This window comes from Oenanthe melanoleuca, chromosome 2 (genome assembly GCF_029582105.1).
Source record: "Oenanthe melanoleuca isolate GR-GAL-2019-014 chromosome 2, OMel1.0, whole genome shotgun sequence".
NCBI classification, from domain to species: domain Eukaryota; kingdom Metazoa; phylum Chordata; class Aves; order Passeriformes; family Muscicapidae; genus Oenanthe; species Oenanthe melanoleuca.
In genome coordinates, this window is record NC_079335.1 from 72908981 (window position 1) to 72932813 (window position 23833).

Below are 23833 nucleotides of genomic sequence, written 5' to 3' on the forward strand. Positions count from 1 at the left end.
GCCGAACGCAGAGCTGGGACAGGGGGACAGGCAGGGGGACAGCGGCAGGGGAGCCCCGGCCGGCGCTGTGTCTTTAAGGGCCGGGGCCGCTCCGGGCTCCATCCTCCCTCCATCCCCATCCCATCCCCATCCCCATCCCCATCCCCTCCCTCTCTCCCCGGCCCGGCGGCGCTGGGCGCCGGGAGGAGGCGCCTGCCGCTAACAAAAGTCTGCGGCCGAGGCTCCTTTCCTCCCGCCCCGGGCAACAAGTGGCTGGCGGGCTCCCGGGGGAGGCGGCGGCACGGCGGGGCTGCGAGGAGGAGGAGGAGGAGGAAGGCGGAGCGGCGCTGGAGCACGGAGCAGCCGAGCGGCAGCCGCGGGGCGGTGGAGCCGGCGCCCGGAGGCCGTCCCGCCCGTCCTGCTTGTGGATTATAACTGGAGCCGCCTTCCTGGCCCGGGCAGCCCGGCTGGAAACCGGCACCGAGACATCGCGCTTTTGATTCTTTCGCTTTTAAAGTTTTTTGGTTGGTTGGTTGGTTGGGGTTTTTTTGTTGTGGTTGGTTTTTTTTTTTTTAATTTTTTTTTTTGTTGTTGTCCCGTGGGGAAGGGAGGGTGTCGGCCCCCCGAGAAGAAGCGGAGGAAGTTGCAAGGCTGCTTTGGACATGTCGCCGTGAGCCCTTTCGGGGCTGCTCCCCCGGCGGTGCCCCAGGGCTGCAGGGCGCCCCGCGGCAGAGATGCTGAGCGGCGCCGTGGGAAAGCGGCGGCGAGCATGAAGGCGGCAGGATGGGCGCGAACAATGGCAAGCAGTACGGCAGCGAGGGTGAGCTGGGGCGGCAGGAGGCTGCTGGAGCGGCGGCGGGGCTCCGGGGCGGGGGCACCGGGCGGGACCCTCCTCTCCCCGGCAGGGACCGCCGGGATCCGGGACCGACCCCTCCCGGAGCCGCGACACAGTCCTTGGGCTCCCGCTGCGCCCTTAAAAACACCCTGAATTTTTAGTTATTTGTTTCCACTAGATAGGAGTTTAAATGCTGTCTCAGCTGATGATGTCGGGGCAGCGGCGCGGCTTGCTGGTCGAAGGCAGCTCGGTGGTTATGGCAGCGTTAACTTTGCTAAAAACTTGTAAGGCGCTCTTTGTAATCCTTTTCTACTCGTCTTTATATCCCAGGGTCCTTATATTATGCAGTATGCTATATGACTGCTTCCTGTCTGAACAGAAAGAAAAAAATTAACCCCGGCAAGGGCTGGGGAGAGAGTTAATGTTCTCCAGCTGTTATCCAGAGATTGTACTCCTGCAATTTCGCTTCAGTGAAACTCTAGTGGGCTTGGTTTTAGATATACAGGGCCTGATTCGTTCTTGTGGAAACCTATTAGTCTCGCTGGAGTTGCATCAGGGATGAATTTCAGCTGCTTTGCTTCTGGTGTGAAGGACTACTGGAACAGTCAGCTGGTGTCAGGCAAACCAATGGCAAGTACAGAAAGTTTGTCTTCTTGCCAGCTAGTTTTAGCCTTTCTTTAACATCTAGCTGACTTCTATATGTATTGCTCTGTAGGATGTATGCCTTCCCCTTGGTGTATTGGGCAACCCTATAGGATCACCACCACCCCCTTTTTTTGTTGCTACGGGTTTGTAGGTGGAGCAAGGGAGATGATCTTGTGGTCTGCTCCATTCTTTGGGAGTTCAGACGGCGACTGCCAAAGAATACACCTCTTGCTTCCAAAATATGCATGAAGATTGTGTAAAGGAAAGGGGAAAGACACTGCTTCTAGTGCAGATTCTGCAGTTCCTTTCACTTACTGCCAAATGAGCTCTGCTTTCTGAAGAGTTCATGAAGTTGGATGCTTTAAGCTACAGATATTCTTCCTGTCGTGGGGTTTCAGTCAATTTTACCATCACTGGAAAAACTCCTGCATAAATGGGGTGAATCTGGAGGTTGCAGTGAAAGCCTCTTTGGATTCCTCCTGAAAGGGGAAATCTTAGTTTTTCACAGAGTTGAATGGGTCATTGACAGTTCAGGTCATGCTCTGGGGTGGTGTCTGCCTCAATGACAGGAAGGTGTGGATGCGTGCCCGAACTTTCTTGAGAATTCAGAGGACTGATTGCTTCAATAAATGTACACTTTTTGGGGAAGAATGTGACTGACACAGAGTGTTTTGCAGCCCTTAGATGAAGGGGACATTAACAGTTCCAGAAGTACCTGATAGCACTCTGAGGAAGAGGAGGATAGTACCACCAGGGTGTTCTTAGTTCACCCTCTCCTCCATTCAGAGTAGAGATTGGATCCTGGGAATGCAGACTACACGTGGTAAATTAATCTTTGCAGTGCAGATCATTACCTGTCTTAAGAATTAGGTAGATTAGTGATTTGGAGTTTAAATTAATTTAAAAAATCCCCAAGCCCCATGGCCAAAACTTCATCATTAATGTGCCTCAAAGGTCGTGTTTCCTGGTAACTTCTATACATCATCAGTTACTGAGAAACTTGGGCAAGCTCTCATACTAGTTGTGTTTCCTGAGTGATACAGAGGAGAACAAATCTAAGCCTGATAAAGGGAGGCCTTTTTTTTTCATAAACTACTGGTCCTTTTGGTGCCTTTCACAAATGAAACACTTAATTGCTGTAAAAAGTTTTTAGTAGGGTGTGATTATGCTCCCGGGTGGAAGAGTAACCCACTTTCTGTGTATTGTAAAAGCAACCTGAATATCCATTTGAGAGTTCATGGAGTGGTGTCTATGGTACAGTTTTCAGCATTTTGGGCTTTGCAGGCTGATGCTGCACTGTGGTACATCATTTTAGGGGTGAAGAAAAGTACCTTTGTTAGCTGAGCTTCTTGAAGGCTGTTTTCCCATTTTCTGCTTGCTGATATCTTAGGTGAGATTTCAGGAAGACAACTGCAAATGTTTTTTTAAATGGCTGGGCTTTTTTCACACAGCTTTCCTTCCTATCTGCTTTGGAAATTCAGAACTTCATGAATTTGTCCAAATTGGTTCACTTATCAATGTTGAACAGATACATTAGGGCATGGATAACTCTTGCTCAAGATACCACTTCTAAAAGAGAGAGCTTTTATGACCAGAAAATTGGGTGTTACGTGGATTTCTACATTGTTACACTTACTAGTAATAAATTTTTTTGAAATTCACATCTGTGCTGTGTATGTAACAATCTCAGGCAGCTAAGTGTTTGTGACTGATCATGTGAACTACACTGGACTGCCTTTATTGAATGCAATTTTATTTTTAATTAGAAGCTACAATTGTCATGTTAAGATGCACTGGACAGTTGGATGTTTGAGGAGCCTAAATCTGTAGGTAGAGTCTGGTGTATAATTGACAGTGCCTTTGAATGTGTTTGTTTCCCATTAATTTAATTTTCTAAGATTAAAACTTGCTCTAATCAAGCTTAAATTTAAATAAAATTGCTTACATGAAAAATCATGTCATGCAAATTAGATATGAACACAACACTCATTTAAGAAATCGCAATAAATTAATATATAAACAAAACTTTGTTTACAGGAATTTACCTATTTTTAAATGTGAAATATTAAATACAAGTTTACTTTCCTAGTTTTCATTTGGACTTCAGAAATAATTGTTATAAGGCAGATTATACCTGGAAATCTGTTCACCTGAAAAAATATGTAAAGCTTGAGATGTTAGGCTTGCCATAGTATGCAATAGATTCAGACTGAAGTGTTAAAGCTTGATGAGTCTTTCTGAATGTGTTCCAGCAATTGTGTTTGGACAGTGCTACTGATTCTAATAGATCACTGGAGCAAGAAATCCACTTTATCGTGGAGAAGAACTTGTAGGGCTTTTGCCTATGCAGATAAACTGATGGAAATCATCAGATACCTTAGCAAGAGTCTTGCTGCTGTCTTTCACTTTCTAGCCATGTGGATAATGTCATGTATTTAGCTCCTTGCTTGGTTTTTATATAAGAGGAGGCCTTGTGTCTGATAGTGGATAGAGCAGCCTTTTGTTGTAGAAGCTGTCAAAAGTCAGGTGTTCTGTTTAAGGACCTGTCCTAAAGGGTAATGCTGTTGCAGCTGACCAAACAAGACACAGCTCATCACCACAGATGAGGGGACTGAGCTGAAGGATGTTACCCTTTAACTGTTGCCAAGTTGGCAGTGTTTCTGTAATATTTCTGCCCAGAAAAACCTCCTGTGCTGGGCACAAGGCTGGATGGGTGCTGACTGTAGTGCCAGCTGTTGGCATGGGACCTTTGGGAAAAGGTTAACTGGATGCTGCCCCTCTTCCCATCCAAGGCAGTTTCTCATCCTCAAGGGAAGGACTAAAACTGCAGGCTTCTGTAATACAAGAAATTGGCTTTGTGATACGAGTTGGAGGAATAATCTGTGTTCTTACACATGAAAGGAAGCTGTGGCATTGAGGTGAAATTGCTGCCTTGCAAAATAACTTTTCAATGCATCTTCTTCACAAGTGACTTCTTCATTAAATGAGACCTGAGACCCAGTCAAATTTGAGAGGAGCTAAATAATGGTACAGAATTTTCACAATACTGATGTTCAGACCACATGAACAAATGTCTTTTAGTAACTCAACTGTCCATAATCCTGCAGTTGTAGATAAAAATTTATTGGGCATCTCCTGCACTTTCTCCTTCCAGAAGCTGGTCTAGAGAGGATTGGTGACAATATGCAGCAGCTCCAGTTGATGAGCTAAAATTATGAAAGACTTGATGCAACACAGGAGTCTGGGGCTGTAAAGAACAGAGGATGGCAGGGGAAAAATAGACTAGACTGTGAGAGAAATAGGTGAAGCAGCACCTTAAACAAGGAAATCCACAGCCTTTCTGGATCATAAACCTTGTTGACAAACTTTTTGTATCTGAATATTTAATTTGGGAATATTTTAATGCAAACTCTAGAGGAAAAACTTACACTCTGTTCTTGGTTTGAAAATGTTCCTTCTTCAAACTTTTATTTATGGTGTTTTCTATTCCCAAACCACTTGGAGGGAGATCCCAGTGTTCTGCTAAAGTAAGCAGCAGTACAGAAACCTACCTTTGTCATGAGATACAGTTGCTACAAAGCACAGGCAACATGGTTCCACAAAGGTGGTGTTAATTATGATGTGTGACCTGGTATACAGTAGCTAAAGTTTCCTAGGAGTTGCCATCATGTAGCACTGTGGAGAAATGGGTCAGTCTGTGTTAATTTTGGAGTATGTTACCCTCTCAAATCTGTCCCTTCAGCTGGGAAACATGGTCAAGGTCTGCATTATAAAGCCAGGCTTTCAGACTTGTCCTTTTTTTTTGAAGGTGCTTTTGGACACTAACTCATTTTGAATGCTGCCTTTCATTTCAAAGTAGATTTCTGATAGTTCAGTGATGGCATGTGTTCTGACATACCTGATATTGTGTATGAAAATCTTATTAATCCAAAAGTTCTGGCATTCATGACCTATAGATTTTGCCATATGTTAGGATTTGTTTCTGCCCAAAGTGCTGGATTTACATTAAATGCAGTGCTTATGTCAGCTGTGAAAAGCAGTATACCATGGTAGTCTTCCATTCTTTTGTTTAAAGAGTTGAATCATAATAATTTCCCAATTATTTATATTGGTGGTTAGAATCTGTGAAGCCTTGTGGGAAATTTTAATGAGGGTAAGGAGGTGGGAAAGGCAATAAATTAGTCTTTACTACATTATTGAATTACAAGACTGTGTCACCCCCCTGAGGTATCTTCCCTGTGTACTGCATCTTCAGAAGTAAGGGCAGTTTTTCTTCCTGTAGTTTATTATTTTCTACCCCATGAGTTTCCCAAAGTCAAGTGAAGAGTCTCATAAAGTGAGTGCTAAAAAGCTCCTAGGTTGTGCATTTTTTCCTCATCTTGTTTTGATGTCTGAGTTGCATTTACACATTACTATTTGACCTGTTAAACGTGAAGTTTAGTATATCACTTACTGCTGTCTTTACTGTTCTGGTGGGATTTTTTTGTTTGTTTTTTAACCTTTACATCCATGTGACTACTGTAAATATTAGTGTTCTGCTTAATCATGCTTTTAGTGTTGCACTTACTCATGTGATTGTCTTCTGCTTTTAGGTACTTCTTGTCCAGTGTCAGTTCCTGCATTTTACCTGTGGCTGAATTTCATTCAGCTACCTTCAGAGAGATGAGACTTGCCTCTTAACAGCAAAGTTGGGACTGGAAGGACAGCAATATTTAAAATGTCAGTTCTTTGAGCAGTGTTGTTCTTTAAAAAGTGAATTTGCAGTCTGACAGTGGCCAACTGCTCTTAACGAAAAGTAATCTTCAAACATGCTGCTTATGATGTTCATTTTTTTATGTAACTGTCAACTGAGCAATGCAAAATGATTGTGTGTATGTATGTTTACTCAGTTTGTCTCCAAAAAGTAAATTTGCTCTAAGCTCAGTGCTTACGTTGCATGTTGTTGTGTAGATCACATGGCAGGGGCAGGAGGAGGGTCAGACACAGCACTTTAGTGAGTTGCTGTGCTGCTCTCTGTTTTCCATAAACCAGAATTTTCTTTTCTAAAAAAAATGACCAGTCTGTGTGTAATACAAATGTGTGTTTATATACATGCATGGGGCTACAGATTTGTGGGAGATTAGGCTTTAGAAAGTTTCTAATTTTGCTAATAGATTTTTAGAAAGTAACTTAGATACTAACATCCATTTTATACCATAAAATGTTACTCTTTCATAAAATGCTTCTGGGGGAAAGAAGGGTGTCTTTTTATTTCATTATTTTTTTTACTAGGTATTAGCTAACTAACTGTATTGTAGGGAGTTATTTTTGACTTGGTTGGTAGCTTTGAATGGGCTAAGATGAACTGGATGCTCTTCTGTGCATTTAAAAAAAAAAAAAATAGTTAACTGGATGCCAGTCAGAGGCTGAGTAAACTTTGAAGCTGGGGCTGCATGACATGGAAAGCTTCCAGCAGACCTGTCTGAGCTAAGGTAGTAGGTGTCCAGGACTTGCACATCCTCATCCTTCTTTTGCCCACTCCCAAAGGCATGGAAGGAGACGAGACTGCTTTGGTAACTTCTAAGCTGAATTTGAGCATCCTCTCAAATGGAACTTCATAAAATCCAAACTGAATTTGATACTATATCATTCTTTGTGAGGGGGGAAAAATAAAAGTCAGCACTTATTCAGAATTGGGTGAGTGGTTTTAAGCCTAAACCGCTAACCCCAAAAAACTCCTCAGCAAACTTAGTTTTCTGGCAGTTTCAGTCCTTTGGCCACTTCTGGATTCCTTAGTTCTGTGAACAATTCCTAACTAGGAATTGGTTTGCTCCTTTGTGTGTCTTGTTTGTGTTAGGAAAGTGATTGGCAGAAGGCAGTGGATGACATTTGAAGGCTGAAATGCACAAGTGGTTTATTTCTGCTCTTCATTTTATAATTAGCTATGCCTTATTTTTTAATACAGGACAAGTGCTTTGCTAAATTAGGACAACTATTTCATTAAGGAGTAGAGACCTTCAAAAGCTGAAAAACAGGTGGTGGGCCCCCAGTAGAATCTGTTCCTTCTTGATGAGAAGAAATGTGCAATACTTTGTGTGTGTAGATGTGCAGCTTGTGATGGAATAGATGAGCTGCAAGACTTGGTTTTCAAGCACCATTTAGGTTGAGAGCTTGTAGTGTTGTAGCTGATCTTGGGGAGGAAAACCTGTTAGATCTGTCTGATCATACCTCTCATTTTAGTTCCAAATCTACTTGTGTGCCTTCTAGCACCAACATGGCACTGAGGACAGGTTAATGTGAGACTTTCATAAAGGAGGTGTTACCATCTTGATGGTATGCTTGAGTTGGTTGTGTCCAAGCAGGTATTTGAGGAAAAGCTTCCAACCCTGTGCCAGTATCCAAACTCAACAGAAATAATTTGTTGGCAAATAAGTCTCTTCACCCCATATACTTTTGTGATCTCTTCCTTAAATAAAAGGGGAAAAATTGCTGCCTTTACCCTTGGAGTTAAATGAGCAACAGGAAACTCTTTTTCATGCCCATGTTTTGAATCAGGAAATTCCTGTCTGCAATACATAAATTTGTCAAATCAACATCCAAAATCACGTGGCACTTTTCTTTGTCAGCGATTTGGGTACAAATGTGTACAATAGCTGCAGTAGTGCTGTAGTGAAGTCTTTTTAAGCAGCATTAGCTTGGAGGAAGGTGTTTTAATGCAATTTTTGGTGAACTTCTTTTAAAAATTATCTTCCTCAATATCCTTCTTTGTTCCTGTGAATAGAAAACCAAATGAAATTTGCAGATGCCATTATAAAAGAAGCAATTATAAGGTTGGCTGTTTTTTTTTTAAAGAAAGGAAGAGGACTCCAAAAACACTGGCATAACATCAATGATGGTTAAGTAGGAGGAACCTCTTCTGATCAAGAGTCGTACAACCTTGTTTCACAATAAAAACAGAGTTTGCATCAAGTCTGGTTGCCACATGACAAGTGTAGTCTTGTCAGTTCATGGGCATCCAGACTTTTATTGCTTGCATAGTGGAGAAGCATGCCATCTACTTAGATGATGCCAGGCTCAGATACTATTTTGTTGCCAGATTGCACAAAATCCTCTTTCTGTGTAAGTGGCTGAAAGGAGAAGAGAAACTTGAAATTTTTCTTAAATTGTACAATAATAATTACTTAGGGTGAATATTTTGTTTAAATCCTATCCTTGAGAGATAGTAATGCTATTGTGAAAACAGATGAAGACAAAGTGCACTTACTTGAGAGTTTCTTATGGTGCTCATGGCTCTTGTATTATTTTTTCTCTGGTGCAATGATGGCAGTACTTGATCTTGTTCATCACTGGAGGGCAAGATGAACAGCAGCAGCTGGTCACCAACACAAATACTCAACAGACTTTTTTGGGTTTTTCTGTAGTACCTATGTAAAATGTATTTCTATTCTGCTCATGGCATCAATATCATACATACATTATATTGTTGGATTGGAAGGGACCTTTTAAATGCCATCTAGCTCAATCCCCCTGCAATGAGCTTCAGGTTGCTGACAGCCCCTTCCAACCTGAAGATATACTAAAAGAGGTATAAGAAAAGGCTTGTAGCAGGAGGATTTCAGTTCCAGTTAGCCATGCTAGCATCAAGTTGAAGCTAATTGTATGTTCTTCTATGTCAAGAATATCTAGTAGCTGACCTTCCTCCTCAGGTTCGTATATGACTGTCCTCTCTTGCAGCCAACAAGCCTGAAGGTCCTCATATTTATAGACAACGATAAGATTTTGTCTGAGTCCCTTCTTCTCCAGAGGAAAGTGTTCTAGCTCTCTAAGTACCTTTCTGCCTAAGAAAACTTAGTCAGTTTTCAGTTTTGTCTCACTGTCCACTTAGCTAGGCTGTGCTCCATCCATTTGTCTATGAAGATTCTATGGAAAACAAAAGTTGGGAAGCCTTTCTGAAGTCAGGATGAACCACTCATGTACTCCTCTAGTGCCAGTTGTTTCCTTATTGATGGCTGTTACGTTTGTCAAGAATTACTTCCACTTCTAAACCCCTGATAATGACTTCCCATCACCTTCTTGGCTTGGAAATATTTTCCAGGAAGCTGTCACTTGTCCTGAATTGAGGCGAGGCTGACCAGCCTGTGGCTCCCTGGGCTGCCCTCCAAGCTGTTCTGGGGACCAGGGGCGTGTTTTGCTTTTGTCCAGTTCTCAGGAACCTCTCCTGGTCACCATGACCTTTCTGCAGCAATTGAGGGACCTTGCTGTGACGTTGGACAGATCCCACAGCCATTACCAGTGCACTCCATTAGGTCTCATGGATTTGTGTCTGTCCAGTTTGGTTAAATGTTCCCTAACTTGATCCTCCTGTACTTCTACTGGTTACTTATGTTTAGAAAAGCTACTACCAGGCTTTCAGAGAGTTCAGCTGTAGCAAGTTCTGGCAAGTGTGAAGGTTGTATTACAGTAGTTGAGTATCTCTAAACAGTACTCTGTAAACTTGTGTCTACAGCTGGTTTGGAGTTTTTCAGCTATAATTTATTTTTACCTTGTATAATTTATGCTAAAAGTCTTCATTTCCACTGGATAAAGAAACTCACACTTTCTCAATGACTACACTTTCTCTTGGCAGAAAACAGAGTAAGAAGAATGCTCCTAAGAGTTGTGGTGGTAGGATCTGGCTCTGTGTATTTTTGTTGCTGTTTCTGGCAAAAGCAATGGTCTGTACTTTTCATAAAAGCTTCTTCAGTGGAGTTTTGCTTGCTTCAGGAGGAACAGCTAGCCCAGGATAGCATGTTTTTTGCTTCCTATAAAATTAAGGTTGTTACTTTAATTGATAACTGTAGTAATAATAATAAGAAGAAATAATTTCTGCCATATTCAAATTGATGCAGCCGTGACTGGTAAAAATACTTGACAGTAATCCTTATTATACTGGTGTAAAGGTTAGCTTCTTTCCATGTATTCTAGGATTGAATCAAAGAGGATTTAAGTCCCACATTTAAGTTATGGAAGGTTAATATTCAAGTTTAGAAGAAATGCCTTAATTTTCATATGTGAAATGATGAAATACGATTGCCTTAAATTTCCTTCTGAAAGCAGTCATTGCCACACAACGTGGGTAATTTTAATCATATAAAGTGCTAGTAGATGCTTCTCAGTTTAGAGTCTTCTGTTTAAAACTAAAGTTACTGCAATACAGTGGGTTTTGGGTATTGCTATGTATGATGCTACTTGGCAGTTGAATTTGCATTTTGATTTTCATACCAAAAATCTACCTCTAGGGTAATTCACCTGTTAATGTTATCTATTCCTTCAACATTTGTTCTGTGCAGGAGAGGGGGTAACTTTCTAGTAAGGTAAAGGTTCTGTGGTGTCAGAACTATAGCCACAGTGCATGAATCAAAATGTTCTAATGTAAGATTTTAGGGGTGACTTTTTAAAACTGTTTTTCTTTCCATTTGTATGTATGGACTAGACAGCATAGTCCAGTCTGAAGTTTTCTTTGGCACTTGGTTAGGCATGAGCAGAATATTTTGCTTATGTCTTCATTTCTCTTGGGAAATTATTGCTCTTTACTCCCCTGTGGGTGTACCTTTTGTTACCCTGCATGGTTGTCTTTATGGAAAAACACACATGCTTGTGGTGTGTATTTATTTCTCTTGCCAGGAACTAGTGGAACAAAGGTGAATGTGAGACTTCCTCTCCCTCAAACAATTACTAGTTTTTCCTGCTTTAACTCTGGTTTTAAAAGGCTCCATATGAGAGTCTTTCTTGTATCTAAGAAATAATCCAGCTGTGAGTTGGTTTACAGTTTATCAAGAGGTTGCACAGAAATTGTGAATAAGGAGAAGGGCTAGTTTCTGTTTGGTTGCCCAGGAATTTATTGATTCAAATATTCTGTTGATTTAGGTCTTTGATAATGGTTTAATTTGCTTCTCATCCTGAAAGTACATAGTATGGCAAGTTATATCTTTCTCTGTAAGAGCTGAATTGTGACAACTGCCCAGCATCTTGATAATGGTACGTTTCCATAGTGTGTGCCAGGTAATGAAGTGGAATTGAACAACCTTGTTGCTTACCTTATTTTTTGAGCATGGGGTTTGTCAGCAGAACTAGGACACAGTGAATGTTGCAGACCTGTTCCTTTCTGGGTTTCCTGCTTTCAGTTTGCCAGGCCTCATTTTCTATGGAAAACAAATCCTTGCCCTTCTGTGGATAAGATCTCCTGCTGCCCTTCGCCTTGCCACGTCTGTCACAGAAGGGTAGGATTTCTTCATTAAGTCCCTACATGAGCAAAAACATTCCTAGAAAGTGAAGTTTAGCTTCCCCAGGATTAGAGTCTAAACCACCAGAACAAGTCCAGTCAGACACAGGAGCCTTTCAGCTCCTGAGCACTTGGCTGTCAGTGGTTGTGTGGTTTCTGCCTTTTAAGCACCGATTACTCCGACCCGTGTTTTCCTCAATTTTCTTCCCAACTGAGTAATTGGCACTTGTCTGAAAGGAATGTCATAGAGCCTGGGCTTTTTGTTAATTGAGTCACACTGGCAATAGCCTTGTTGCTAGTGCTAGCCATCCATGGGTTTGAGAAAATACAAGACAAATTGTGAAGGATTTAGTTGGTTCAGGATGTATTTTCAAGCCAAGGTCAGGTCTCTAACTATGCACTTGGGAGAAGAAGGATGTCACACAATCTTGCATTAACCCTGTAGATGCCAGCTAATGGGTGTGAAGTGTGAAAAAAAATCCCCGTAAAATCAGTGGAACTTGTGTGAAACTTTATTTTCTGTAGTCTTGACCACAGGCAATTTCAGGAAAAAAAAAACCTGTGTAAACTCAATTACATAGTCTTAAGTCTTGAGTCTTACAGCTGAAAGTACAAAGAAGGGGAGCTGCATTGGAAAGGTGTGTGTTTTTTTTTCCTGGGCCATACAAGAGATGTTAATTGGGTACCCAGTAGAAACTTAGGTTAAACCAAAAAAATGTATGAATACTCTAGGGGTAATAAGCTAATCTGCATCACTAGTGAGTCATCTGGTGAACTAGATGTTCCTAGTGGTGTGGTTTTGGATGATAGAGAATGGTGGAGAATAGTGAATTACATGAAGTGTTCTCTGCTATTCTCTTCTATGGCAATATCCAAATTTAGTTTGCTTCAGCTCTGAGAAAAGAACCTTGTCTTGTGGTGTAGCTGAGCCTCTTTCCTTTGGAACGAGAGCTACTGTTTTTTAAAAAGGGATTTTTTAATAAGGAGTTAATATATTTTTAAATCCTCCTTCATGATGAAGCCATGAAAAATAAAATCTTAATATGCTAATTTTTTACACGTTGGTTTTGCATTTGTCTCCCAGACAGCTGAAGTACTGTGTTAGTGATACCTGGACTGCACGAGTAATACAGCTTTGCAGAAATCAAAAATGTATGATGAGAATAGAGATACTTGAACAACAAAATTCTTCAGGGAACTGGCCTTAATTTCTGTACATATACTGGAAATGTATATTCATGCTACACAGTGTTATTTGACCTTTTTGTTTTCTGTGTAGTGTATCTTTAAAAGAAAGGTATCCATAACATTCTTTGAGCCTCGGGTTCTTCCTAGGATATGTGCTAGGTTAATGGAATTTCTAAAACTTGAAGCTCTTGAATTCTAACAAGAATCTTCAAAGAGTTTTTCAATCTAGTTCTAGTGAAATGGCTTTGAAGAGTTAAGCCTAAGGATATGATTTTCAGTGTTGTGTGATCAGCATTGATTTTTGATCATTGATTTTGATTGATCTAAAAAAGATAGCTTATTTCTTAAATATTCCATTTGAGGAATTGAACTTTGTGTTACTTTTTAAATTTGAAATGCAATATTCAGATAAGGACAATGTAGTGTTTTGCTTTTAGAAAAAGATATAAAAAAACAAGCACAAGTAATGCAAGAATGCAATGTGTTAAGGAGATTGGAAACCAGACCACTGTACTTTCCTTGAGACTGTCTGGCCACATTAGTTATACGTGAAAGTCACTAAATCCTGGTTATCTTCTGAAATGCATCAGCTGAGCCCTGAAAATTCTGGTTGCCAGCAGACCAGAAATCAACTAATTTCATTTTTTATAAGCAATTTATTATAACACTAATGCTTGGTGTCAATATATATTAATGTAGTGCATTGACTCGACCCAGTGAAATGTGACAGCCCTACTCTTCAGCAGGGCTATTCCCTCTGGAAAGCTGGTGAATTAAAATTCTTTAATTGATGTAAAGTGTTCTTAGTTTGCTGAGTACCAGCTGCAACAAGCTGGGTATTCCCTTAGGTTTTTTTGGTGGAATGTTCTGTGGTGGAGGAGACAGGGATGCTGCATCTGGGCAGTGGCAGACTAGCTCCTCTAAAGTGGAGCTGTGCAATCACAGCTTTGATGAACTTTAACAGATTTGTTAAAGTTTTGTCATCCATTCAACAAAAGACTGACTTAGATCTTTTTCTTGTGCAATAGGTAAAAAGAAGTACAGTAGCCTAATATTATCTTTCCTGTTTGGCAATTGTCCAAGGCATTTCAAGGACCTGGCAAATCAGGTGGTCCTTCAGTGCTTGCCAAGGAAGTTGGAAAGACTATCACTGTTGGTTTTTTTTCCTTGAAGATTGACTCTTTACACTAGATATAAGAAGACTTATCTGGAGAGATTGCATCAGTTGTGAGGAGTAAATGCACAATTCTCCCTATCTGCTGTTTTCTCATTGCTTTGCCACTTACACAAGGATTTATTCTCGAGGGCAATGGATTTATGATTTGGTAACACTGTATGGATAGATAACACCATTTAGATAAGTGGCTCAAAAGTTTTTTCAAAAATATTTTAAAGAGAGTTTGCAAATTTAATTACTTCCTGTGCTGTCTTTCTGTGTAAACTACTATGAAGCTCTGTGACCATGTAGGAAACAATTTGGGATAGGTAAGAATGATACTACTACTATTCTAGGTAGGGCTTTGAATGTTTGAATGAAGTTAAAAACAGAATGGGTAAGGAATGCATCCAGAAGCTGCCAAAGGAATTTGTTTGTAATTTTGGGTCAAATCTGGTACTGCTCCTTCAAGAGCTGCCTCTCAATTTGCTTCTCTGCAGCTGAAAACAAACTCCAGTCTAAGATTAGTCTGAATTCACCTTAATGTGTTCTGAGAGATGAACATCAGTTGTCTGTGATTCTCTGATCCTTAGATCCTTACAGTCAGTAAGTCCAGTTGCCTGCTGCTCTCTTTTAAAATCTGAGAGCAGTTCCTTATAGTTCAGTAATTGTATGCAAAGCCAGTCAAGCCTTGGCTATGGTCCCATGTGTAGATAGTTGGTTGGTGGCAGCAGCTGCTCAACTCTTTACAGCTCAGGTAGTATTTTTTCTGCATTGGTGTCATTCAGACTGGCCAGAAGTTTTTAGCATCCTGAAGAATTTTCCATTACACCTCCTAATCACTTTTGAGTAAATTATGAAGTAGCTAAGAGGTTATTCTTCCTTTGCTTAATGGCAAGGTTGTCTCTTGAGTATTTCTCTTCTGCTGTGTGGTTTTGAGGAGAAGTGTGGGAGAGCGGGCACTGCAAGTGCTTGTGTTGTTTTGAAAATGCTTCTTGGGATCCAGACAAAAAGTAATGTCTGGAAAATTTCTGTTTATTGTCTGTGAGAGGCACAGGAAATAGGAAAGGCCAACTAAATTATAGCAGCCAGCAAACTCCTCTGAAGCAAAGGAAAATTTAGGAGTGACAGAACTGGGTCTTGCTGCCCATTGGGTCTGTGTTGCACATTCCTCATAAATCTAGTGACAGAACTGGATCAAGGCTCCTTCATTGTAGAACAGCAGAGGGGAAATGAAGTTAGAGTTTCAGAGCCAGTTTATCAACTAGAAAAGGGAGATACATTTACTTATCTCACCCCAAATTTTCATAATCTGTAGGTGAGTCTCATAAAGTACCAGAGCTACAGCAAAACTTGTAGACAGAATTTTCTCCCACTTTCACTTAGAATAAGTGGTCATTATTTTTGTTTGCTAGTTAAAGTTGAGATGAAAGTGGAGAATGCTAAGGACAGATATTCTAAGTGAGGAAATTGCTGTAAAATACTGGACAATCCTGTACTACCCCAAATAATTGGAATCTAAAGTTTTGGCAAAAATTCTCTGATGTTGCTGTAAAGACAAGTGGCCTACCAAGTTTGCAAGTCCTCTCGCCTCCAGGCAAAGATGTTTGCATTTTGAGACTTCTATTTTCTTGCTGCCTAAACTGTCCAGATTTAAGGTTAAACAGATATGTGAAAAAAAAATTAAATCTAGGCATTTGGCCATAGTAAACAAACCAGAATTGCTGTTTCTTTGAATATTTAATGACAGCAAGATAAATTGTTGCAAAGTACTTCATGTCTCATTCATAGCAAAATACTACCTTTATCTTAAAATTATGTTTGCATCTGTGTAATGTAAAATGCTATTTAGACTTGAACATCTTTATTTTCAGTTGATGCTAAACTTAAATGGTGATTGATTTCCTGGGATTCATGAGCATGCTTTCTGCTAACCCAAGACCTGTCCTTGACTTGTGGGAGTGTGCTGCTGTGGGACTTCTTGCCTTCCTCTGTACCATGGCATCTAAGGGTCTGTCCTTCAGAGCACTACTTTTTTGTATGGGTTCTCATTGGGAAGGGACTCTTCATGTTGTGCTGTTGTATTTATGTCATGGACTTATATCCTAATGCTTTGCTTTTGTCCTAAGAAATGCTGTGCATAGGTGATGATCATATTTCCAGGCTGACAACCCAGGGTTTGCACAGTATTTCTGTGTCCCCCATGATTTAAATTAAAATCTCTGTGGCAGCTATCAGCAGTGGCAGAAGTAGGACTCAGAAGAAAAGAGCTGTGTGGGCAAGAGTGCTTTCTCTAAAGACACTCCTGGGATTATCTCTGCATAGAGCCCAAAATACATGGACTGGCTGAAATGAGACCTCTGTAGCTTGGTGTCCTGTCCTTTGCAGTGGCCTTCTGTGACTTATGAACAAAGAATAGTTTAATGAAGTCATGTGAAGAGTTAATAGACAGAACCTGTAAGCTGGAATTGTATGTTCTAGAAGTGTGACTGGTGTCTGAAGCAAGAATGAGAGGTAAGTGGGTGCTCTTTTCTTGTTAGGTCTTCAGTGCTCCTTATTTGAAATACTACAATTTTCTTGCCTACTGTAGTCAGTAGAAGTGAAAAGCTGCAGTCATATTTTGTGTTTAAAAATGAAATCCTGCGAATTGTGATCATTTATCACTATAGTTGAGCTAAAAACATTTATTTCTGACACCTTGTGGTTGAGTCTTGGAGCAGCAGCAATATGAGAAGTTTCATTAGAGAGAGTGAATCTATTTTTTCCTTGCTGTTTAGTCACAGAATGGTTTGGGTTGGAAGGGACCTTAAAGCTCATCTAGTTCCAATCCCACTGCCATGAATGGGGCCACCTTTTGCTAGACCAGATTGCTCACAGCTCCATCCAACTTGTCCTTGAACACTTCCAGGGATGGGGCATCCACAGCTTCTCTGGGCAGCCTCACCACCCACACAAGAAAGAATTTCTCCCTAATATCTGACCTAAACTTATTCTCAGTCTGAAACCATTCACTCTTATCATGTCACTCTCCATCTTTCTTGGGGTCTCCCTTCAGGTACTGAAAAGCCACACCTAAGTGACCCCAAAGCCTTCTCTTTTCCAATCTCAACAAACCCTATTCTCTTAGCCTTTTGATTTGATGGGTAGACTGTTACATAAAGCTGTTTTTCTAGCCCTGTTCCAGTCGTGCAGCCTTTCTTAGTGACAATGTATTAACCTACTTGTGTGATCTACTCCTCCCATAATGAGAAAATTAATTGAAGCTCCATGAATTTGCAGTGAATTCTGAAGGATCATTCTAGGGTTTTGGAAATGGAGTTTTGTTGTGTGTATAGTGCATTTCTAACTATTGGATTTATGGACCATAAGAAATAAAGCTGGGTTTTTCCAAGCTTTTTATTTTTCCTGCATAAGCATTTTTATTGTTCATCTGTTTTCAATATCTCTCAATAAGGGATGGGTTTTATAAACATTTTTACAGCAAAAGCTTTGAAGCATATCATTGCTTGAGTTCATCTTACCCTGAAGTGGCTCTTTCTGAAATACTTTGCTTGTATCACACTACTGTAGCTCCAAGCCCTGACTTGGACTTGGTGGGTCCAATGGGGCAACTCTTACTGAGAATGACTCTGAGTATAAGCACCTGTTTGTGTAGAAAGTATCCTTGTTCTTCTGGAAGTGTCTATTTCAGAACAATGAGACTGCCTTTTAAACTGAGGGTGAACCTACAGGGAAAGCCAATCTACCTGCTGGGTACAGCTGTAAGCATCCCTTAGTTTTAGTTTGGTTTATACATAGGAAAGAGCATTTTCAAATTTAGTCTGTAATAGTTCCCTCAGATCAGGTAATGTGCCATTGGAGAATCCATTTGGTATAATTGTCTAAACTGTGATCCTCATCCATGTAGAAGCTTTGCATGGGAAGACATTCCATTGCTAATGGACATTGCTTCTTCAGCAAATTTCTAAAGTTGGTCTGGTCTGTGAATTTCAAGTAACTTGTGCAGAATTCCTTTATGGACTTGAAGCCATTCCAGGGGTTTATAAAAAGAATAGAATTGTGGTGTCTGTTTCCTCCTTGGTAAGGATAGAAGACAGGCAAATGGACACATTTACTGTCTGTGATTATTGGCAGAATCCTGCAAAAAGCAGATTTTGTAGCTTGACAACAGCTGTGACTCAAAGCTGCCTAACTTGCATGTCTCTGTTTGTAATTATCTAATCCTGCTTAGGCTTTCTTTTCCTGAATACTGTTTTTTGTATGGTGAGCATTTCCTGCAGTAGAGGACTAATACAGACTGAGGGCTTTTCCCATCACAAGGTAGGATGCTCCAAGTCTAAACAAATATCTGGTATTAAAGGCTTGATTTCTTCTGACTTGTTCCTTAGGTCATATATCTCTTTAGGCCTAATGAAGAATTGCTCTCTTCTGGTCTATGCTCTTGGAAGAACAACGCTAAGTACTCTAAATATTTTAGTTACTTTACTAAAATCTGAATACTGTCAGCATTTGCTGCTCTTTCTCAAAAAGAATTCTTGTCACCAGCCCATTTGTTCATGTGTTGTCCCCTGGCATTAACAGCCTCTGGTAGCTGGATGTCAGATACCTGCAGGCATGTGGGTCTGCTTCCCATGTCAGGGAATCTGCATAATGCTCTGGATTAAATGGAGCAACTTGGATTGGAAACACTGACTGTTCATCCTACATTGGCAAACAGCTCTAAAAGGTGATTCAAATGGGGGGATATGTACTTCAGGGAAACTTGTTCAGGGTAAGCAGAGAGGAAACTCAGGCCTGAGAAGGTTTTCATCTACATGCAATGACTTTTAAGTATACTATTGATTTTGTAATTCTGGAAATACAGAAACAATTCAACTGCTTTTTAATTAAATGCCATGTCTTTATTAAGAGCTGAAGTACTTGCATGACTTAGCAGTCACTGATTGATTCATATAGAAAATAAAGTTTTAATAAAAGCTGTTATGAGAATTGCCAGAGTTAGTTCCAAAAAGTAATAGTAAGATGGGGTTCTTGCTTCATATATGAATCCAAAATTGTTAAGAGACAATTAGAGGAGTGATTGAGGTCACTTGATTTGTTCAGCCTGGACGAGACTAAGGGGAGATCTCATTGCAGTTACAATTTCCTTATGAGAGGAAGAGGAGGAGCAGGCACTGATCTCTTTGTGGTGACCACTGACAGGACCTGAAGGAATGACCTGAAGTTGTGTCAGGGGAGGTTTAGGTTGGATCTTAGGAAAAGGTTCCTCACCCAGAGAGTGTTTGGGCACTGGAACAGGTTCCCCAGGGGAGTGGTCAGAGCACCAAGCCTGACAGAGCTCAAGAAGCATTTGGACAATAGACAAGCACATGGGATTCCTGGGGGGTCTTGTATAGGGTCAAAAGATAGACTGATGATCCTTATGGGTCCCTTTCAACCCTAGGTATTCTGTGAATCTATAAAGCATGGAAAATGACAGCCTCAAGTAGATGTAGCAGTGTGGCTAGGTCTTCAGAAATTTTTTCTAGCAAGTATTCAGACTTCATGCCATGAGGAAAACAAGGTAAATATTTTGCTAGTTTTAAAAACAAAACATATGACTATTTTTGTTTTGGTTTTTTTGTTTTGTTTGGTTTTCTTTTGTTTTCTGCTTGCTTATGGCTTCTGTTAGAGGGCCCACGCTTGGAGGTTTGCTTTTGTTACGAGTTTTCTGTTTCTATTGATATTCTTGTCCAAATCATATATAGTGGGCACAGGACTCAGAAATTTAAGCAGTCTTTCTAGGCATTTCAAGACTTCTGCTATTCAAGTTGACAGCAGTCTCTAAGTCCTGATAGTAATTTGCTGTCATTCCTAGAGATTTGCATATTCAGTTGTGCAACTGACCAATACATCAAGTGTTATCTACTTATCGTGGTTGCCTCTTTTTCTAATATGATTTTGTTTCAAGGTGGCCAGGAAGGCCGGTGGCACCCTGGCCTGTATCATCAGTAGAGTGGCCAGCAGAACAGGGCAGTGATTGTCCTCCCCTGCCACTGGTGAGGGCACACCTTGAATCCTGTGTAGAGTCAACAAGAAAGACATTGAGGTGCTGGAGAGGGTCCAGAGAAGGGAAACAGAGCTGATGAAGGGTCTGGAGCACAAGTCTGATGAGGAGCAGCTGAGGGAGCTGAGGTTGTTTAATCTCAAGAAAAAAAGGCTCAGGGAGGACCTAACCGCTCTACAACTTCCTGAGAGTGGAGGGAGGTGAGTGTTGGTCTCTTCTCTCAGGTAACAAGTGATGGGATGAGAGCAAATGACCTCAAGTTGTGTCTGGAGAGGTTCAGATTGCATATTAGGCAAAATTTCTTCACAGAAAGAATTGTCAAGCCCTGGAATAAGCTACCCAGGGAAGTGGTTGAATCTCCATCCTTGGAGATATTTAAAAGACATGTACATACTGTACTTGGGGATATAGTTTAGTACTAGGCTTGGCAGTGTTAGGTTCATGGTTGGAGCTGGTGATCTTAAAGGTCTTTTCCAGTCTAAATGGTTATATGATTCTGTGGTCATATGGATAACTATATGGAACCCAGTATTTACAAATACAGTGAAGAGCTGCATCTTAGAAGTATGTTTTTCTAAAGGCAGTCATAACAGTTACAGGAAACACTTAGCATTAGTTGTAAGTTTTCATTTCTATGAGAGTGTCCCTGGGTAGCTTTTAAGGCAAATAGTTTTTCTGGTCTCCTAAGGATATGTAGACTGTAAAGTGTTAGTAGTACTAATTCTCACAATTTGCATATAGTAACCCAATTAAAAAGGTCTGGTTAAATGATGCTATCTTTTAAAGAAAATATTAAACCAATATTAAACCTTTTAAATGAAAGAAATATAAGCATATATATTCTTAATGTTATAAATAAAATTTGGCATTGGAGTGCAGTCATTGTAAGTCATTTGTAAGCCAGCTGGGGAATGTGTGACATTAAGCCTACTGTAACCCATTATGAAGTCAGATTGTAATTAGAACTTCCATGTTTCTTTTAATTCCATTTAAGAATTCTGACTCAGCTGTAAGTACAAATGAAAAGATTATAGCTGGTAGCCAAACAGTGCAGATCATTCGTCAGAACATATGTTAAATAATAAGTTAAATAATTTTTTGATGGAAGAAGATTGATAGGAGGAACTTTCTGAGATGAGATCTGACACCTCTGCCTTGCTGGCCCTGAGTGGTGTAGGTTTTTGTATAAGTGTGGCTCTCAGTTCAGTTCAGGTGTTTCCTGTCTTGCCTTACACAGTAGTTCTCTATGTGTAGCAAGTTAGCAGTGGTCTTTGGTGGAAACACTTTCCAGAAGCCTCATCTAAAATGTGGTGTACAGAGCTGAAGGTCATCAGAGCACCCTTTGCCTCTGCTTAGGTAGAATGGAAATTACTGGCCTGATGACCCAGGAATATATTAATTGTGACAGGAGTAACTGCATTCATAATATATACCAGCTTCCAAGGTGTCTTCAGTTTAGCTGTGTTTTGAAATCATTAGAGTGATATGTATTTTGGAAGCCTGGAGATAGTAGGATTTTTATGGAGAATTGTTAAATTACTTGTTAAAAATGTCTCTCTTCAGAGTTAAAATGACTACACATATAAGAACTTAAAAGTCTGGTGTGTCACATCAGATTAAAGTTGAAATTTCATGTTTGCTACCATGTTTTAGAAAAATATATACTTGGCATGAGAGCAACTCATGCTGCAGATATTGTGTACAGTAAAGAAACTTTTAAAAGCTTGCAAATTCCTGTAAATGTTTGTTTGAGCATGCAGTGTGCTTGACAGTCCAACCTCACATCTTCCCTCTAAGGTGCTTTTGAAACTGCTCAATTTAATGGATTCTCATGGCCAAGTATGCAAAGTTTCTGATATATTTGAGGCACTACATGGCTTACATACTGTGATCAGGTTTTTGTAAAAACATGGGTTAGCCTTAACGCAAATAGCTTGAATTTCATAGCATTTCAATTATTTTAGATGCAGGTGTTAATGGTATTATTGGTTTGTAGGCTTTCTTTTAGTTGATGGGATTTTTTTTTTTTTTTTTTTTTGGTGGAGGTGCTGCTTAGCTTTCAATTTTTACACGTGCAAGTATAAATCTTAGTTGACTTTGAAGTTCAAGTCCATTTTTTTGGGGTTGGACAATAAATCAATCACAAGTCTTCACTTGACCTTGTGTTCTTGGTCTTGGTGGCAATTGCTCTATTTTTTAAAAATAAATTTTTAAAGGGAGAGGAGACCTTTGAAAATGGATTTGTCGCATGTTTGTCTTACTTTTCTCTCCAAATATATCAAAGATAGTTTAATGTTTGACAGTTCACAGATAGAAAGCTGTATGGTTTTGTGATGCTTGTGGTAATGGTTGTCATTATGTTGAGCGTGATGATGCTGGGTTAGGTTTTCAACCTTTCTCAAGTTGAATTTTAGTGTAAAACTGCATCAAGACCAAGCATACATCAGTTTTAGTTCCTTAATAAAAGACAACTCTGCCTTGCATTGTTTGTTGCATGCTTCAAAAAGGAAGTACTTCTTCCAAAGGGCCGTGTCTTCTACTGGACAGTACCTGCAGGCTCACTTCAGCTCTTGGCTGCCTCACCTCCTTTTCCCCTACTGCCAGTAGTCCTGGCAAACCTGTCTCCTGAAATGAGATGTCTTTAGGTAAACAAATCCCTGGCTGATGTGAAGAGCACATAGCAAGGTATTTTCAAGAGGGAATTAAAACAATGGTGATATTAATGGTGGTGTTCCCTCAGAGACCCATCTGGTCTAACATTTTCATTATTGACTTTGAACTAGATGAGCCAGCAATGTGTGTAATGCTGGGAAACAACCTTACTGCAAAAGGACCATAACAGAATATGCTGACAGAATTTTGTGAGGTGGTAAAAGTAGAAATGGCATGAACTCAGTGGTGCAAAATACTGAGTAGTTCAGGGAGGACATCATGACAGTAAAACTTTTATTAGGTATCTCATTGATTGGAGACAGCTGAGGAGAAGAGGTCAAGAGTCTATTGCTAAACTGACCATGGATTGTGAGCATGGCATAGCATGGAGACAGGGGAAGTCTACTGTACATCAGGGAAAGTATTTGCAATGAGAGAAGACCAGAATGTGTGTAAAAGGTCTATTTAGAGGGTCCAAATGGCAATATTGATCTAAACCAGAACACCTGTAGGAAATTACTACCAGAGTGCTTGGAGAATGATATCTTACACATTAGGCTACTTTTAAGACTGTAGTGTTCAGGACTGTGAAACTAGGAATGGGTCTTGTTTCCCAGAGGTAGAACAAATGTTCTGGGTGGATGTGCTTGCTACATGCTTCTGGGGAGTCCTCCTTGGTTCCTCTTCAAATGTTTAGACTGTTATAAATCCCTGAAAGGTAAAAAAAATTTAAAAAATGATTGAAACTAGAAGTTAGGATGCTTGATCCCAGGCATGTAGTTTTAAATTTGTCTTTTGGACCTGGCAGTAGAGGAGGGGTTTTATTTTAAAGCAAGAGTTCTTCAAACTGTTAAAAATGGCCCTGGCCTTTCTCTGTAACATCAGGAATGTTACTTTCTAGGTAAAAATACCTAAAAAATGCTGACCATCATGCTTGCTTTTTTAATCTTCCTGTTGGGCCCTATGTTTGTAAGTGTCTGAGGAAATACGGTGGCATGGCTACTCTGTGGACCTTTCTTCATGGGAGAAAGCAGTTAGGAAGAACCCAAATCATCTTTTCCAAATCTTGGCTATGCTGTTTTTATGTGCCTG

General features: G+C 40.3%; 1 protein-coding gene across 1 annotated transcript in view; it reads left to right on the top strand.

Moving 5' to 3' along the window:
- The first annotated feature begins 214 nt into the window (after positions 1-214).
- The window catches only part of FBXL7 (F-box and leucine rich repeat protein 7), a 171914-nt gene continuing 148295 nt past the window's right edge, over positions 215-23833 (top strand). The window contains exon 1 of the mRNA XM_056483257.1: positions 215-799. Coding sequence (XP_056339232.1) covers positions 763-799 — 37 coding nt within the window. The 5' untranslated portion in view covers positions 215-762. The remainder of the gene's footprint in view (positions 800-23833) is intronic.